A 20,083-nucleotide genomic window follows, 5' to 3' on the forward strand; every position below is an offset into this window, starting at 1 on the left:
GTTATCATCAGCATGGAAGCAATCTCCTCTGGAATGGTAGCTGAAGCATGACGGGACAAATGCATCTTTAGTGCATCTGGCACATAAATATTTTGCAACACCAGCTACAACAGTGCCATGTGAAATCCTGTTCTCACTTTCAGGTGACAGTGTAAACAAGATTGTAAACAGGTGACAGTGTAAACAAGTGGGCAGCATTATCTCCTGCAAATTGTAACCAACCTTGTTTGTCTGAGTGATTGGCAGACCAAGAAATAGGACTGAGTGGACTTGTAAGTTCTAAAGTTTTACACTTTTTATTTTTGAATGCAGTCATTTTTGTACATAATTCTACATTTGTAAGTTCAACTTTCATGATAAAGATATTGCACTACAGTACTTATATGAGATGAATTGAAAAATACAATTTTTTTGTTTTTTACAGTGCAAATATTTGTCACCAAAAATATAAAGTGAGCACTGTACACTCTGAACTTCAAAAGTACACAATAGTTTCATGTAGGACCAATCATCCTCATATTTTTTCCAAACATTTCTCTTAGTCATTTCTTCCATTAATGCAGTAGTAAAGAGCTCACTAAGCCAGTCTGCGTATGAGGGAGGAATTGCAGATTTCCCTTTTCCCAAAAATAACTCTTTTGGCCACTTTGAAATCCATAAATTCTTATTGTTAACTGGTAATACCATCCAGCACCTGTAAAGTACACAATCTCAGAGAAGGAAAGATAGCAACACCTAAAAGGTTTTGAGAGAGAACTGAATATGGTGTTCCAGAACAACATGCATTTAGGTATAGAGGATGTGTGAAAGGTTGGCATATGATTAATTGTATCTCCAAAGTTCAGTGTGTGTTGCCAATCTAGCCTTAAACAAACATTTTGGAGTTAAGTAGTATCTGTTTGATATCTTGTTCTGGAAGAATCGTAAGGATAAAGAACACGAAGAATCTTTCACATTAAGCCAGATGTCCTCCCAGGATTCTGTTGTGATAGTAAGGCTAAGTCTTTTTTCCATTTTTCCTTGAGCCTGAGATTGAGAGGGTAACGCAAAGCATTAAGCCACCTGTAAGTAACTCCTACAAAGCTTCTGTATTTCTTAAAATGTTTGTCTATAGATGAGAATGTTGAAACAGACCAATTGCCCCCTATCTTTGCATGAATCCTTGAGCATGGCCACTGGAAGAATGAACTCTGTGACAGTGGTAGCTAATATTTGTTACACATGTAATTGTAGGAGTGCACTCTATCATACTGTATTAGATCTTTAATTTTTATTAAACCTTTTTCTATCCAAATTTTCTTAAGCATGGAGTTGGCCTTGATCCTGATGCACAGGTTATCGCATAGTGGTACAAGAAGAGAATTAGTAAGATAGGATGCTGCGATCATCTTAATGCATTGAAGGATGCCCCATGTAGATGCAAAGATTGGAGTTTTCCATAAGGGTGTGGGTAGCCTCCTAAGGTATAGAAAAGGAGAGGGAACCAAATGGCATAGATATCAATTGCAATTTAGGCCAGTGTGTATACAGAGCTACCGAGGGAAACCACCTTACAATAGGGTGCATTTAGAATATTAAATAATATAGATACAAAAATGGCAAACCCATGCCCAGGGTATATTTGAGCAAAGAGTAATGGAGAGACCTTGAAAGGCAGTAGGCTAATGATGTGTCATTCTTGGGCAGATATTCATTTTGGCTGTTTCTATTCTACCCAACAAGGACAGAGGGAAGAGATGCCACCTCTCTACATCCTTTAATATATAGTCCATATTTATATGAACAATTGGACAAATTTTAACACCTAAATAAGTTATTTTCTTGCATATTTGAGATGGAAAATGCTAAAAATGAGAAGGATCTGGTCTTTTGGATATATCCATTGCTTGTTATTTTTTTTCCAGTTAATGCAAAAACCAAGAGAGCTTTCCACCAAAAACAACTAAATTCAATAATAATGGAATTGATGTGGATGGATTCCTCAATAGTCACTTTTCAGAGACATTGATGAGACCAAAGCAATAATATTCCAACTCTAACATTCAAAGAGTAAAAACTGAAGTCTTGGGTTTGTTTCTCCTTCAAACTACCGAGGATAAATTACTGTAACAGGATAGTTCCTGGACTGGTATCAAAAAGTACTTTCTCTGACTGACTTAGTACCAGTCCACAAACAATCCTTCTAGGAAAGTCCTGTACAAACTACCCTGACAAAAGAACACCTGGCTAAAGAAGGTTCATGTACATCCTGAGAAGGTTATTGTAGACTTTGCATTTGGCCAACTGAAGAGAATATGGTACCACATACAGAAGGACGAAACACAGGAAGGGGAAAGTGAGATAGTTATCTGAGCATATTGCTGTTCTATATCAGTGTACCTATATGAAAAATCTCATCTGCACATGTATGTATTGTGAAGATGATACTGCAATAAAATACATGTTGTGAAGTTCCCCTCCCTCTCTAGTGCTGTCAAAGGACTTGCACAAACCACCAACCAGAGTGAAGAAAACAAATTATTCAAAGTGAATACCACTGGCAGTCCAGCTATATTTACCGGGTATGTCATACACATGAGGTATGGTACTATGCACATGTACGGAAAGTGCAGAGTCCTCGCTCCACCATGCCTGCACAAGGATGGAGTGCATTGGGTACACCTGACCTTTGCACTATCCATCATCCAGGTACTGGCTAACTCCCAAGCAAAGGTCATTAGCTGCAGGACCTGGTAGCATGGAGGGAGTTGATGGCACCAGGCTGAAGCTGGATTCCAGGATACTTGCCCATCTAAACAATGGCTAATACTTCATATTTATTATTTTTAAAAGCCTTAAAATTATTTGGGGAGCAGGCTTGGGACAACAGAACAATAGCAGTGATAATCTTACCATTATTTCAAGCTGTCGAGGCACTGGAAATTGTTAACTTGCTTGAGATTCCTCCATGGAAGACTGAACAATTATTCCAGGCTTCTGGAACCATGGAGCTATTTTTCTGTCTCTTGACTGATGTACAAATTAATGATTAACAGGGAATGTTGAGCTACAAGGGAAGACTTGCACAATTTGCTCTGCCTAGAAATTTGATGAAAACCCCACTATATGAAAAGTTCTGCTTCATCATTCTATAGGAAAGGTATAAAATCCAGGCAAACGTTAACAGGGTCTTTCCAATCTTTCCTTCCACAGCAGTTAGATCCCAGTCCTATATTTCAAAAGACTTTTCAGGTGTTCTAGACTTCATACCACAGTCCATGAAGGGGACTTATTTCCTGGGCCGGTATTATTTTTAAAAATTTAGATTGGCACTAAAAATGCTAGTGCTAATGTGAGACAAAGCATACTGCTATATATGTAATCTGCAACAGCTGCTAATGATGCCTTCTCAAACATGCAGCAGTGTGCACCACAAGAAGTCAGTTTTTACACGTCTAAAATCCTTCCCCACTTCTTACAATCCGCCTTGGATGACCAGGGAAAGTAGGCTGGGGCATCATGGACCATGGGAATTTTTCATATCCTGAAATCAGCATCTCATATAGCCCACCCTCTGGATCCTAGGGCTGGGGGAAGAAAGGGTGGAATGGGGAATAGTGGTTCTTCTGCCCCAAAGATAAGCTACAAGCAGCATTCAACATCCGCCTTCCACCACGCAACATCCCCCACAAAGATTGGTCCTACAGAGACCATGTTGGCCTCCTTTGTTGTCATATACCCCTTAACTATAATGACAAAATGGCAACTCTAATCCTTTCCTGGCTGAGGTACAGTCATTTTTTTACTTCCCATCCTGTTCCTCAAATTTCCTCCCTGGATGAGGCTGGGATGGCTATGGCACATTGGTGAGTATCAACATTACCTCACACGATGGTGCTGTGACCAGCATTAGCCATGCCTCCAGGTCATCCTACAGGTACTCTGCACTCATTGCCCACAAACTTCCCCATGGGCCTTTGAGATGGCTCTGTACTTTGGGCTCTCTATAGACCTCTATCAAATTAGTGGGAGTACGGAGAGGTCTAGGACTTTTACTAGATTGTGAGCTATGTTTCTTTGCCCAGCAGTAAAGAGCTTTCACAGATATTATCCTCTCTTGGCACTGGTGGACGGTCCAATGGATCCCTTCCTCAGAAAGATTCATGAAGAGATTTTTGTAAGTCTGCTGGTTTCAGGTCCTGGATCCAAAAATAAGTCCTGATGGCATCACACCACAACTGCACGAGTACTTTGGTATCAGCCTCAGGCCAGCTAGCCACACACTAGGAGAATGGTCCATCCTCGCCAGACACCATCTGACTGGACAGGTGAGAGTGCAGAGCTATAAACAGATGCTACATAGGTGCTACACGGCAAAGAGTCATATGCTAAGCAGGGTCTGAACACCAAAGTTGGGTGTTTGTACTGCTGGAAATAACTTTCAGTTCTAGGGCAGGAGAACACAACACAACAAACATCCCTGAGGAAATTTTGGGAAGGCAGTGAGGCCTTTAAGCACTCCAGTGAACCACAGTTGAATCCCCACTGCACTCACTAGCTCAAGCATCAGCATTACCTGAGCTTCAACCCATAGCTCCTAACAGGTTAACCACTTAACTTGGTGTCATAAATATAAGGGGAAGGGTAAACACCTTTAAAATCCCTCCTGGCCAGAGGAAGAATCCTTTCACCTGTAAAGGGTTAAGAAGCTAGGATAACCTCGCTGGCACCTGACCAAAATGACCAAGGAGGAGACAACATACTTTCAAAAGCTGCAGAAAGGGAGAAACAAAGCCTCTCTGTCTTCCTATGTGATGCTTTTGCCAGGGACAGAACAGGAATGGAGTCTTAGAATGTAGTAAGTAATCTAGCTAGATATGCGTTAGATTATGATTTCTTTAAACGGCTGTGCTGAATGGTATGGATATTCCTGTCTTTGTGTCTTTTTGTAACTTAAGGTTTTGCCTAGAGGGATTCTCTATGTTTTGAATCTAATTACCCTGTAAGGTATTTACCATCCTGATTTTACAGAGGTGACTCTTTTTTACTTTTTCTTCTATTAAAATTCTTCTTGTAAGAAACTGAATGCTTCTTTTCATTGTTCTTAAGATCCAAGGGTTTGGGTCTGTGGTCACCTATGCAAATTGGTGAGGATTTTTATCAAACCTTCCCCAGGAAGGGAGGTGCAAGATTTTGGTGAGGATTTTTTGGGGGGGGAAGACGTTTCCAAACGGCTCTTTCCCAATAATAAAACTGGTTAGACGTTTGGTGGTGACAGCGGAAGTCCAAGGGCAAAAGGTAAAATAGTTTGTACCTTGGGGAAGTTTTAACCTAAGCTGGTAAAAGTAAGCTTAGGAGGTCTTCATGCAGGTCCCCACATCTGTACCCTAGAGTTCAGAGTGGGGAAGGAACCTTGACACTTGGGCTAGAGATTTGTGTGTGGATGGGAGTCACCTTAGGTGCAATACTCGCATTGTACCTCAAGCTAACTTTGAAAAGAAGAAAAACGAAGTGTGTTTGTAACAAAAATATTCTCTTGCAAGTAGTGTTTATTTTTTTTAGATTTACAGAAATGCTAAAAAAGGGGTCTGTAAGCCCCGTTATAGATCAGGGTCCCACTGTGCCAAGCACCATCAAAAACAAACAAAAAAGTAATGACCCATCCTCAGAAAAGTTTACTAGCTAAGTATAAGACAGAAGAGAACTGAGGAAAAAACTGATTTTAGTAAGGCTTTTGACACAGTCCCACATGACACTCTCATAAACAAACCTGAAAAATGTGGTCTAGATGAAATTACTCTAATTTGGGTGCACAACTGGTCAAAAGACCATAGTCAAAGAGTAGTTATCAATGGTTCACTGTCAAACTGGGAGGGCATATCTGGTGGGTTCCCATGGGGATCAGTCCTGGGTTCCTTTCTAGTCAATATTTCATTGATGACTTCCATAATGGAATGGAAAGTATACTTACAAAATTTGCAGATCACACTAAACTGGGAGGTATTGCAAGCATTTTGGAGAGGAGAATCAGAATTCAAAACTACCTTGACAAAAATCAAAGAATTCGTCTGTAATCAACAAGATAAAATATAATAAAGTACTTCACTTAGGAAGGAAAAATCAAATGCTCAATTACAAAATGGGGGAAAACTGGCTATGTGGTCATACTGCTGAAAAGGACCTGGTGTTACAATGGATAAACTGAATATGAATCAACAATGTGATGCAGTTGCAAAACAGGCTAGTATCATTCTGGGGTGTCTTAACAGAAGTAAAACATGGGAGGTAATTGTCCCAGTCTTCTTGGCACAGTTGGAGTCCTGTGTCCAATTCTGGGAGCCACACTTTAGGAAAAATGTGGATAAATTGGACAGAGTCTAGAGGAGAGCAACAAAAATGAAAGAAAAAAGGTTTAGAAAACCTATGAGGAAAGATTAAAAGCACTGGGCATGCTTAGTCTTGAGAAAAGAAGAGTGAGCAGGGATTCATAACATTCTTGAAATATATTAATGGCTGTTATAGAGAGGACTTGGATCAACTGTTCTTTGTGTTCACTGAAAGTAGGACAAGAAAATGGGCTTTATCTGCAGCAAGAGAGATTTAGGTTAGATATTAGGGAAAACTTTCTAATTATAAGGGTCGTTAAGCTATGTAATAGGTTTCCAAGGGAGGTTATGGAATCTCAATCCTTGGAGGTTTCAAGAAGAGGTTGGACAAACACCCATCAGAGATGGTCTAGGTTTATTTGGTCCTGCCACAGCAAATGGGGCTGGACTTGAAGACTTCTCGAGGTCCCTTCCAGCCCTACATTTCTAGGATTCTATGAAAAACCATACATACAGAGAAGCATAAGATAACAATGACATATAAAAAGCTGTAGTCTCAGTAAACCAGCTGCCTAACCATTGTCAAGTTTTTTGTAGACAACTCAGCAGAGGAGAGTTTTAAGAAGGACAATGAGATGAGGCTTTGTGGATGTTTATGTAATACTCCTTCCATACTGAAGGGAAAGCATGGAAGCAAGCAAAAAGTTCCACCGCCTGTGGTCTTATTCTAGGTTTTTTAAAAGGCCAGAAAACGAGGACTTGCAATATTTTTTAAAAGTACAGGATGAAGTTCTACTTACCCTGTAGCCCCCAAAGAGACACCATGAACACTGCTTGCCTTCCCTGCAAGTCTCTCCCCATCCAGAAAAGGGATAGGATTTATATAACCTCGTCACTCAGTATGCATTGCACTAGAACTATTCTTCTCAGGCTGCTGTTCTCTTCTGATTCAGACAGACAGGAAATGGTTGGAAAGACCAGATCCCCCACAACTGAGGGGAAAAGCACTATTTTGTTTAAGGTGAAACTACCACTTAATGCAGTCTTCCCTCAGTGACACTATTTTCACTTTGCCGAGGGAAGAGACTGCTGAGCTCTGACTGGTCCAGTGCTGTCAACAAAACACTTAAGTTGCTCATTCTCTGAAACAGCCCACTCCTGAAGCACATATTCAGCTACTGTAAGAAGAGAAATTTGAGAAGCAAAGAAACCAAAACTCTACACTCCATGTGGCCCCGACCTTAAATTCCAGGGATATCAATGAATCTGGTTCCTTATAATATGAAGAGTGCAATTAGAGAAAGAGGGTCAACTCTCAGGAAGGACCTGGTTTAGTGTAACACCAGTGTCTCAGGAATGCAAGATGGGGTGATGCTGTTAACAGACCAACTCTAGAGATATAGCATGTAAGCTGGACTCTTAGCATACTTAATGAAGATTTCTTTCCTACAGTGTTGCATCCCAGCTGCATCTCTTAGTCTGATGAAATACAATGACTGATGAGACAACACACTCAGAGTTTCATAATGTACAGCCTTTGTTAGAGTTGTCTCCATGTCTGGGAAGACAGTGACCCCCAGAGCCACAGCCTGGTGCATTTTCTGGAACTGTACTTGGGCTTGAAGCTGCTGCACTGACCTAAATAAAGAAGATCATAGTGAACCCCAAACAACCTGATGTGCAATAAAAATTAGATAGAATTCGTGCAACATGTCATAGATTCTACAATGCAGAGTTCAGTGGGACAAAGTCAACATTTGCTATTTGCCAGGGTGTATGTTGCACTTATTTTACACTGAGCTACATTCTTACCATACTTAAATATACAAGGATTTTGCTCCTTTGCAAACATAATCAGAGTCAGAAACCAACCCACAACATTAACAAAACTGCACAACCGAGCTGTTATCCATAGCAGCGGTGCATGGCTCGGGTTGTACTATATATGGAAACATCCCCAAATTAGAAAAGTGATAAGCCATACCAAGATTTGAAATTGAAGAAATCTTAGAAGTCCTTTTACATTATGGGTTTTTGAGAGGCATAAAAATGGACAATGTAACTATCATTCTTATAAGACAGACCTTATTCCTCAAGTACACTTCATGGGCCTTGGCCTTTATTTCAGTAGAACTACTTGAAGAGTAAGGTACAGCTCAAGGAGAATAAGGATATCAGAATCTAGTCCAAAGTCTGAAGATTGTTTTAATGGGTTTCCTTCACTCAATGTAAAGAATGTCAAATTTTCAAGCATGATTTTGCATATGAAAATTGTTAGTACATACAGTGTTCCTTTAGTAAATACACTACAGGAATTATCTACTAGGCAAAATGGAGGGGGATTTTTTAAAAGGTTCTCCAATTTTTATTTTAATCAAACTTTTTTTCCTCTCTCTCTCTCCCCCTCTCCCTTTAAATAAATTACAAGTGTGAGAGTACAGTCCAAAGATAAAATGTTTTGACGCAGTAAAGATCCTGTTTGTTTGGCATAGAAACAATGAGAAAATCTTGAGAATCTTTTTTTTTTCTCATTAGTATTACTTGACATATTTATGATCATTTTATCTGACTATTTGACCTGAAGGTTAGTGTGGAATATGGTTCCAGAAAGAAAAAAATTAATTTCCATTATATGAATACAACCATATCACCATAGGCTTCTACATCAGTGGTGGGCAACCTGCAGCCCATCAGGGTAATATGATTGCAGGCCGCGAGACATTTTGCTGACATTGACTGTCCATAGGCACCTCCCCCCCCACAGCTCCCAGTGGCCACAGTTCTCCATTCCGGCCAATGGGAGCTGTGGGGGAAAGTGCCTGCGGACGGTCAACGTCAAAAAAATGTCTCACGGCCTGCAATCAGATTACCCTGATGGGCCACAAGTTACCCAACACTGTTCTTAGTGGAGAAATATTACTATAAGAATCAGATAATCTTTTACTGAGAGACTGTTAGGATCTTTATTTGAAGAGGGAATATAAAAATAATTGCCATACTGAGAAAACGATTATAAAATTGTTGCAAATACTAGAAACAAAGGATAGAAATGGTAAGTTCATTTTTAATGTGTTAGTATTTTCTTACAGTTACAGTGCATAAGTATGTCTGGGGCATCTGGACAACTCTAAACATAGTACTGAAAAGTAATCTGATCTGATTAGCCAATTAAATATAGTTGAAACAGTCATTAGACCATTTACCACTAGTGAGTTTCTTAATTATGTTTCTCAAATTTTATTAGGTTTTCCAATAATAAATGTATCAAGTACAATACAGTTCTTTAGCCACTGGGGATATCTTTCATAAGAGCATCTTATTAAGTTATCGTATTAAAAATCTAAACTCCTTCAAGTGGTTCCAATAATGTAATAGCCAATACTGTTGCCTCAGCCAGATTCTCTCAGTTCTTCAGTTCCTGTGCTAGGTACAGGAAAGGACAGGGGGTAGGTGGTTTTAACCCAGATTTGTGCCTCCCTAATTCTGGGCCCAGTCCCCAGTGCAATTTAAGAGTAAACCCACACCTGTTCAAAATGGCTCTGACTTGTAACAGCCTTCTGTGAGTGTAGTGCCAGCACAGGCCAGCTGAAGTGAAGTGTGCTCGAGCCTAACCCCATCCTTCCCTAGGCAATTCCAATCAGGTATAATTACAGGTTAGAATTAGAATACCTACAACAAGGATCATGAAGGAAACAGCATAGACCCATTACATTTTCTCTGTGACGACTATGGAACTCCATTATAACAGGTTTTCTTCCATGACCTTTTAGTCTCCCTTTACACTGGCCGCTTTGAGGGAGTATTGGGTTTTCTGTCTTTTGTATTGTTAATACAAACTGTCTACTACAGTAAAGTAAATATGTATCGTCCATTAAAAATAAAGAGATGTCAAATAATTTAAATAGAGTTTTCAGACCATAAACATTTCATTCAACTATCAGGGCACAATTCTATAACGTTATGAGCAGCAGCTGATTTTAAAAACATTTACACCGTTAGTTCCCTGTTCAGCAAAATGCATGGCTTCCAATCCCACATAAAACCAAATTAAGGAAAACAGCTTTTCTGATCTATCAGACCCATGATTAGAAGAGCTTTCAAAACAATTACTGTATTCTATTCAATGAGTACTCTCTACTCTTTCCTCGTAGTCCTTATCTTTACTATTATAATACCTAATATAATACCTAACTCTTACATAGCACCTTTCATCAGTAGATCTCAACATGTGTCACAACCTTTAATGTGTTTTTCCTCACAACTCTATGATGTAGGGGATTGCACATGAAAGGTTCTTCAACAAGACGCTTCTTCCACAGTATCCACAAGATGTCACCATTGTTTAAAAAAACAACATACACAGTATAATATTGCATGTTCTTTTTGTCTGAACCAGGGAAAGATTTTTGTAATACACTGACAACTTGATCCAGATAATATAGTCCAACAGAATAACTCCAATGTGCATATGGATTGAATAAACTGAACAAAACAGGATGTGCAAGCAAGAGATAACAGGAAGTTATTTTAAGAAGGATAGAATGTATGGATTTACAATGGATAAAGCAATATCTTTACAAGTTTTCAGGAAATTACCAAATATTTAAAGTACTTGGTAAAGCAGCAGGAATGGTAAGCTATCAGACAGCTTTTACAGATGCCAATTCAGTTAGAAGGTACTGAAAAAGTTTATGAATTGTAGAAAAGAGCATTTAGAAGTAAGAAATGATAAAACAAAACAGTCTTTCAAATATCACCAGGTTGAAGAAATGCAGAAAGAATAGTAAGGCGCATTAAAGAAAACCCACTCATCATCCACATTAGTACATTGGGAACATACAGAACAAAGAAAAATTCATCAAAGACCTCAAAGACTTTGAGAAAAAATTAATCATTGGACAAATTATAGTCTGTTAGCCTACCTACTGCAAGTATGAATGGTTTAGCGAGATGACTGTTAGGCCTGGTCTACACTAGGGGGGGAACGATCTAAGTTATGCAACTTCAGCTACATGAATAACGTAGCTGAAGTCGACGTACTTAGATCTACTCTCCGCGGTATCTTCGCTGTGGTGAGTTGACTGCTGAGGCTCTCCCGTTGACTCCGCCTGCACCTCTTGCTCCAGTGGAGTATTGGAGTTGATGGGAGAGCGCTCGGCAGTCGATTTATCGCGTCTAGACTAGACACGATAAATCGACTCCCGCTGGATCGATCACTGGCCACCAATCTGGCAGGTAGTATAGACAAGCCCTTGGATGAAGAGAGTATTCTAAGAAAAGGGAGTTAGGATTTTAGATTTATGACTTCCTTCTGCTGGAAAAGGTGCCAATCAGCATAGTCAGTCTTCTAATAAAGTGTGGATCTACCCTGAAAAGTGAATTTCCTGAACTGGCAATTTTCAGTTTCATGTTCATTGTCTGTCAGTGATTCAGTATCACATATACTCAGTGCACAAGTAAACTAGTGATTTTCTAACTCCCAACTCTGCAGTCTCAGTTGGACTACACAAGAATGAACCTGGGTGCATCCTTTCTTATGCATCATTACCAATAATAAAGGTTCTACAGGCCTCAGTAACATCTGTGCCAACCAAACCTGCCTTCAGAGCATGCCCTGGATGATCCCAGTGTCACTCTATTGCCTTAAATAGATTTATAGGGCAGTACTGATTGACATTTACAAAACAGTACTGCATATTAGTCACAAAAAGAATTTAATACATCTCATTCTCTCTTGGGTGTATTGGCTGAGTGCTAACAGGAGTAAAAATTAGTAAATTATTTGTGTCACTCAAGTAACAAACAATGACCACCAATATACGCAGGACCAAATCGGTTATATGGAGTCATTTTAACCATGCCTTTTCAAGAGGAAAACAAATTTAAACAAGAAAGAAGCTAATCCTGCTAGGATTGTTTCATACATCCCATTTTCATAAGTGAATTATGCATCTGGAGTGTAAAACACGGACTTTGAATGGGAAGAGAATAATTAAGAAAGGGAAAAAAACATAGGATCCATAAGGAATAAAAAAATTATGAATAAAAAGGGAAATTTGGCTAAGGAGATGCTGTCTTTAAAGATGCTTAATATATCCAAAAAATTGGAGGGACTCATTATTATTTATACTTGTATAACCTGTCTGCTCAGAGAGGCACTCTGTCCCCGCTCTGGTGGTGACTAGGGCAGCTAGAGATTATAAGCCTGCTATACTCTTGGCTAAGAGACATGTCTTTGTTTCAGCTCATGTAGTAGAGGCTTGTGCATTTGGCTCAAGAGGTCACAGGTTTGATCCCTGCTGATTACATCCAAGGTGGTCTGCGTTACACTTACTAATACAAAGAGGAGACTGCTGCATCATGCAGAAGGTTAGACTAGATGATCCAGAAGGTCTTTTCAGCCCAATCATCTCTGATTTTACAACAGACTCACTCATAAGTCAAACACTAAACTTCAGTTAAAATTACCTGCCTTTGATTTCATTAAAATAAACCTACTTCCCAAAGTACATTTAGATCCAGATACAATTCTTGAGCTCATTTGGAAAGTGTATTTTTTAAATTAACTGTTTACATTTACGTTATAAAGATTTAAATTTGCATAGCAGGTAAGATACATAAATGAGGGCTCCTCTTTCACATAGATTTGATTCTAAGACATATATATTAATAACTTACCTTGCCAGCTGTCATTGCACACACACAGTTTCTCGCCTGTCAAATCACAGTAGCCATGATCTGGGCTCCCACAGTTAGCTTTACAGTATGGAATATCACAGGCTTCGCCTTTCCAATACTTGTCACACTCACAATACACTTGGCTTGGAATGGAAACACTAGTTGTACATTTCCCATGCCCCGAGCAATTGTTAGGACAGGAATTAATGCTGTAAAAATAAATATATAAAATAAGGCAACAAAGAAATAAAAGAGCTGGGTAGAGCTTTTCATATGACATTATAATAATAATTTGCATTTGCTGTATACAGCTCCTTTTATTTGCAAATCTACAATCACTGATACAAATGTAGTAAGTATAATCACCGTTTTACAGACAGGGGATCTGAGATGCGCTAAGGTTAAAGTACTCTCTGCTTACACACAGTCAGTGATAGAATCAGAACTGAGGCCTCCCTATGCTGTACTATGCAGGACTGGCTCTGCACCAAGAACTGAATCTAAATTTCACAATCAAAGATCCATAAAAAAGGGAAAACACAAAGACTAACATTCTTTAGACATTGTTTAAACAGTTCTTTATATTCTAACTAAAACTAAAACTGTTACCTTTTAATAACCAGTGGAGGGTAACAGAAGTTGTTTTATATTATCCTTCCAATAAAGTTAACCCTGTTGTGTGGAAGCCTCCGTTTCTGTAAATTGCTGTGTGCTTTAACTCAGTTTTGGATCTTCCCTATATTTATTTTGTTAACAATATAAAGTGTTTCCATCATGTCTGCCAGGATGGCTTTTTCATATGCTTTTTTAATATAGTTGCTTTTTTTTTTTTCCAGATTCGTAAAGCCATGATACAAAGCCCATGTTAAAAAACATTTATAATTGCATGTGCCTGCGCTGAGCAACAAATTAAAGCAAAATAGCTTTCCTCCCACCCTCCCAAAATTAAGGGGTTTAAAGTTTAATTAGTGCTAGTGAAAAGGGCCAGATTAACAGCATTGATGTGGCATTCACAGGAAGAAAAAGATCTGGAACAAAAGGCACCTTTCATCTCCTTGCTGCTGTGGTGACTCTGAAAGCAGTAAGTCATGCTCATTGTGTATTGCCAGGCCCAACAGAGTGACTAAATAACCAGGCTGCTTCTTTTATCTTCTTTAGATATTCAATACCAACAATGTTATTTCTCTATTCTCCCACTTGAGGAAGATTACTTGGAAGGCAAAGAACAAGCACCTGGTGTGGGGTAGCCTATCATCACGTCTAGAACTTCAGAGCTCATAGGAGAGTGATGACAACCAGCAAAATTAAGTTTAAAAAAAAATTTCAATGCAGAATCAGAGCAAAGGGCAGAGGAAGAATCCATCAGAAGGTGGGAGATAAGAGGACCATCTGTCCAAGTCCCTGAAGAAGAGCTTATGGAGGTAGTGCAGGAGGAAAGAGACAAAGCAGCAGAAGTTTAGGTAAACCTGAGATACATATAAGACTGAAGTGGGTTTTAGCCCATGAACGCTTATGCCCAAATAAATTTGTTAGTCTCTAAAGTGCCACAAGTACTCCTCATTGTTTTTGCCGATACAGACTAACACAACTACCACTCTGAAACAAGTATTGAAGGAGTCTCTCTGAGAAATAGAAAGAATAGTAAACATATCTTCTCTGTAAACATAGCAATGAAAGCTAGCTGGTGAAAAGTTTAAGTTTGAGACTTTACTATAAAATCAGTAACAGGAGGACAGAGAAAGTAGGGATTCATTCATTAGTTTCCCTTTGCATATACACTGAAGGATAGATGGCAACTTTTCAGTTATTTATTTCAGTTATCTTCCAACATAATAATTTAATAGCATGTATTAGTGATTTTGAGGTATAAAAGAATGCTGAACATGCTGTAGTTAAGAATGCTATGTCCTACTGCCATTGACTTCCAAGATAAGCAGACAGGTTCACAAAACTTTGGGAACTACTAGGGAAAACAATTACAGCAACGATAAATTGTTTAGATGGTTATATTTTCTTGCTGTCACCTGAAAGGAGTAAGTAGATTATTCTGGGTGACAAAACTGCAATCACACACACCGAAAAAGGAAGAATATCTTTCAAGACTTCTTTCTGTTATAGTCTAACTGCATGTACAACATTACCCAGTCAAAGGATTCTCAAACACTGGATAACTCCCTCATGTAGTAAAAGCAACATAAGGAAAACTACTGTAAATTACAGCAGAATGTAAGAATGGCCATACTGAGTCAGACCAATGGTCCATCTAGCCCCCGATCCTGTCTTCCAACAGTTCTAATGCCAGGTGCCTCAGAGGGAATGAACAGAACAGGTAATCATCAAGTGATCCATCCCGTCACACATTCCCAGCTTCTGGCAAACAGAGGCTAGGGACACTTCAGAACATGGTTTTGCATCACTGTCCATCCTCCATGAGAATATGAGCAATCTCCTTGTAGATAATTCAATGAAGACCTCTGCTCAATGCGTAGCTGGGATCAAAAAAGCAAACAAGATGCTAGGATGTATAAGTCACAGAATAAAGTTTAACACAGACAATATTATAGTACCATTATATAAGTTAATTGTGAGGCTTCTTCTAAAATACTGTGTGCAGCATTAATCCCACCATCTCAAGAAGCATATGGCAGAATTAGACCGGGTTCAGAGAAGGGCAACAACAATAATCAAGGGTATGGAAAAACTCTCATATGAAGAGAGTTTGAAAAGAGTGGGATTATTTACCTTATAAAGGAGATGAATAAGAGAACGATAAAAATATATAAAATAATGAACGCTATAGAGAAGATCGATGAGGAGCTTCTCTTCTCCCTGCCTCATAAAACAAGAATGGGACATTCAATAAAATTAAAAATTAGCTAATTAAAAACTGATGAAATATTCTTTCACACAACATATAATTACACTGTGGAACTCATTGCCACAGAAATTGTTAAGGCAAAGAAATTAAGATTTAAAAAAGGGATTAGACATTAGATAACCAGAATATCTAGTTATCATTATCATCATCATTTTGGAAGGGGTATTAAATGTTATGGTTCAATCCTTAAACTAACCTCTAACTGTTAGAGGTCAGGATGAGACCTAATATGGGAGGAAGATTATCCCACAAATACCTATTGTGAGGGTCTTGCACCTGTACTGGCCACTGTCAGACTGGGTATTTGACTTGAAGGACCTCAGATCTGGTCCAGCAATGTTAGGGCTCAGAGGACAGGTATCACTGGATGGAAAAAAACAGGAAATATTAAGAGAGTAGAATAGTGGTACTTCCACTGCATATGGCATCGGTGAGACCATTACTGGAACAGCGTATCCAATTCTGGTGTCCATATTTCAAAGAAGAATTGAAAAATTGTAAATATTCACAAAGAACCACAAGAATGATTCTACATCTGGAAAACATGACTTACATTAAGAGACATAAGACTCTCAACATATTTAGCTTATCCAAAAAAAGCTAAGGGCTTGTCTAGACTTACCGGAGAATTGACGCTGCGGCGATCAATGCATCGGCGGTCGATTTAGCGGGTCTAGTGAAGACACGCTAATCGACCACCGATTGCTTTCCCGTCAACTCCTGTACTCCACCTGATCGAGAAGAGTAAGGGGAGTCAACAGAAGAGCATCTCCCGTCGACGTCACATAGTGCGGACCCTGCAGTAAATAGATCTAAGCTATGCCGATTTGAGTTAAGCTATTCATGTAACTCAAATTGTGTAGCTTAGATCGATTTTTCCCTTTAGCATAAACAAGGCCTGTGTGTCAAATTGTGAGCCCTTTACTTGCACAACTTGTCCCACTGACTCCAACTACTCATAATAAGGTGCTCTTCAACATGAGCAAAGGTCAGAATCTGACCTTAAGTGTCCCCACCGACAAGGATTTGGGACATTCTATGTGGAAATATGTTTCACCTTGTTTTACCATTTTTAAAAACTTCTCTCATTCACTCTCACCCCATAAAAACCTTCTGGACATCCTGAAATGAAAGACTTATCAGTGTGAATAATTCCCTGACATCATTAATACCTTTAACCCAATCAAAAGACAAATATAGTCTACAAGTATGTAATTCTCCTGAAGAACATTATAGCCCTAATTCATAAAATAACTTAATTCTTTTAAAAAACAGATACTTACGAGTAAAATATGTTAAATCCAGTTAGGTTATAAGCAGCATCACTAAAAAAGTGTAGCAACACATAGCCGGATGTAGTAACTACTTCAGGAACAGTTTCATTTCCCCGCACCTCAGGGACTATTAGACCACTGGAAAAGAGAGATTAAATGAAGGATTCTTATTAATGGTAATAATAAAATGAATAACATGATTCAATCATTAATTATATATCCAACATAATCTGGAACTCTTACGGAGCCTATTTAAATTATATTGAATAAAACAGGGCTCAAACCCATGAACTCTACACCTTGAGAGAGAAAGGGTTTCCCAATTGTTTTTGTAACAATAAAAAATTCCACATACATTTGCTATCTATGCACATGCATTGCCATTAAAATGTTGGAAGCTAATTATTAAAGACCACTTTGGGAAAGACTTTTTCAATTATACAAATGGCATTTAGATGCTCCTCTCCAATTGACTTTGACACACCTAGGCACCAAAAAGACATTTGTGCCTTTGAAAGTCTCCCCCTTTGTCACTAGAATAATTAGTTCATATGCAAAAAGTATGATTTTAACTAAATTCTATGGGAAAATTTAAGACAACAGGAAAAATCATCTTTCCAAAAATTTTTATAAAGTACCAACAAACTTCTTTTATTATTAAGCTAAACACTTAAGAACGACTTAATAGTAAAAGACTTTTAAAAAATGAAAACTTTTATATAAAGAAGTGTGTTTCAATTTTTAAAAACAAAATTTCAATTCCTCTCAAATGCTAATAAAATGGTCTGAATAAAAAGAGTTACAACCAACTTTAAAAGTTATCTGTTTTCCCGGCACAAGAAGAACAAAGGAAATTAAAGAAATGTTGCATATTCATTAGTCAGACTGCATATTCTGGAGCTGAAGGCATGAAGCTAATGAAAGCACCCAACTTGGAATCTAAACAACCCTGAAAGTAGTTTTCCTATAACTTCCTAGAAATAGGAAGAAGAGTATTTTAAAAAGTCTGAAGTGAGCAACACACACACACCCCCTACCCTGCTTAAACAGCAAGCACTCCACAACTCATCCTGTGCATCTCTACACTAGAGTTACTATGAAACGCTAAGAAAAACAAAGAAGACTTAAAAAGATACTAACCCAAGGAAATCTCTCTAAGACTTCAACATGGATGGGTGAGAGAAAGTTAATCAAGACACTGCCGAAGGATTAGATTTTAAAAGCCTTGCAATACTTTTTTGGGAATATGGAAAAGCTGTTGTAACTTCAAATATTAACAGTTCTCCTGTTAATCACAAAATGCTTAGACCTGTATTCTTGGACAGGAGACCAGGGTTAAACATTGATAAGCAAAGCAGAAGTCGGTTTTAATTTGATTTAAGATTCTTAGTAAGATTCTTAATATTCTTTATATTTGTAATTGGCCTATCTTAAAATAGCTCCTGAAATGGCTTCTTCCAAGTTATTGATTAAATGCTTCCTTCAATTTCATATGATTTATTTAAGATGGCTTATTTTGCCCAAATATAAACTGACTGGTTATTATTAATAACCACAGGATCCACTTTTCCTTAAACGAAATTGTTTTGCCCATTTAGATATCATTGTATATCCTTGGATAACTAAGATGACTGTCTTCTCAATTTGGGGAAATAATACCTTGGTCACAACTTAATAAGAGAAAAGTGCCCCACCAGAGGCAGGCCCACTCTCAGAGAAATACTCTCTGCTAAAAGCACTCCCCAGAGAATCATACAGAAGGGACTGTAAAGCAGTAACCAATTTATTATTTGTGTTCTGTTACCTGCACTGTTTTGTTCAATGTTTTCTTTTACTTTCTTTAATAATAAAATAGTCATGATTAATGATTGTGATTATTTTGCTCGGTCTCAAGCATGGTGTCTCAAAGTATGTAAAGGAATGCCTTTGACTAAAATAGTGGCAGTCACCTGCCTGAGTTGGCATTAAGAGAAACAACTAGTAAGAGTTCAAGGACCTTTTCTTTTTTCTCTGGTCTATTTTTAGTAGTTTTTAAAACACATGTACTTAGTGTCAAACAATTTAAAATCACCTCTTTCTACCCCACATCCTGCTCTAATGGTCCAGGGAAATTGATATTGCAAGACTACAAACACAGTTTAAATGTTTGCAGGATCAGGGCCATAAAGTAGAAAGACTGACTCACTAAATATATTTGTTTTATCAACAACATATATAATTCTGTACCCATAGAACCATGACTATAGACATCTAAACTTTTATGTACTTACTTTCCTTTCCACAAAAGGATTCTCTTAACATTATTTTCTACATATTGCTACAGGACTCTGAGGAAAAAGCTTCCCAACAGTTATGAGGCACTGACATATATCAGAATTTTTTAGTCCTGCAAGTTGCCCACAGCTGCCTAGACAGTATGGTAAGTGGCACCCTATAAATATCTAACTCAGAGATAATCCAATTATAATTATTCATATTATCTAATGAGAACAATAGAGCAATCAAGCCCTTTTGTATTTTCGCTGTTAACAACTCTGGGGATCCTTCTGAGCTTTGATATCTCAAAGGCCAGGGCCACTAAGTACTACCCAGCCATATTTTTTAATTTTAGTCACAATACTTTCCATTCTGCTGTGCAAAGAAAAGACCTTGTATAACTGGTAATTGGGACGGCCTCCACACCAATGTCCCTCAAGAGATGGCTTCAGTTGTCTATCTGTAATGGGCTTAATAGATATCCTTCATGTCTTATAAGCAGTACAATGTCTTTGTTGCGTAAGTCACAAATTCTGTGATTTACCTTTAACTATATCAAGCAATTTCCCCCCTCCTTTGCCAGCCAGTCCCCCACTTCCATTAATAAAAAAAAAAAAATCCACTCTCAGTTGATATCAGGAATCTACTGGAAACTCACTCTAGCTAGGATGGCACTCATATTAGCATTAATG

At 38.3% G+C, this 20,083-nt stretch overlaps 1 protein-coding gene across 5 annotated transcripts in view; it reads right to left on the reverse strand.

Moving 5' to 3' along the window:
- The window catches only part of ATRNL1 (attractin like 1), a 1,055,790-nt gene that overhangs the window by 943,044 nt on the left and 92,663 nt on the right, over window positions 1-20,083 (reverse strand). For all 5 annotated transcript variants that reach the window (XM_048857032.2, XM_048857033.2, XM_048857034.2 and 2 more), the window contains exons 5-6: window positions 17,145-17,273; window positions 12,984-13,192 (exon numbers count right to left, since the gene is read on the reverse strand). In XM_048857032.2, coding sequence (XP_048712989.2) covers window positions 12,984-13,192; window positions 17,145-17,273 — 338 coding nt within the window. The remainder of the gene's footprint in view (window positions 1-12,983; window positions 13,193-17,144; window positions 17,274-20,083) is intronic.

This window comes from Caretta caretta, chromosome 7 (genome assembly GCF_965140235.1).
Source record: "Caretta caretta isolate rCarCar2 chromosome 7, rCarCar1.hap1, whole genome shotgun sequence".
NCBI classification, from domain to species: Eukaryota; Metazoa; Chordata; order Testudines; family Cheloniidae; genus Caretta; species Caretta caretta.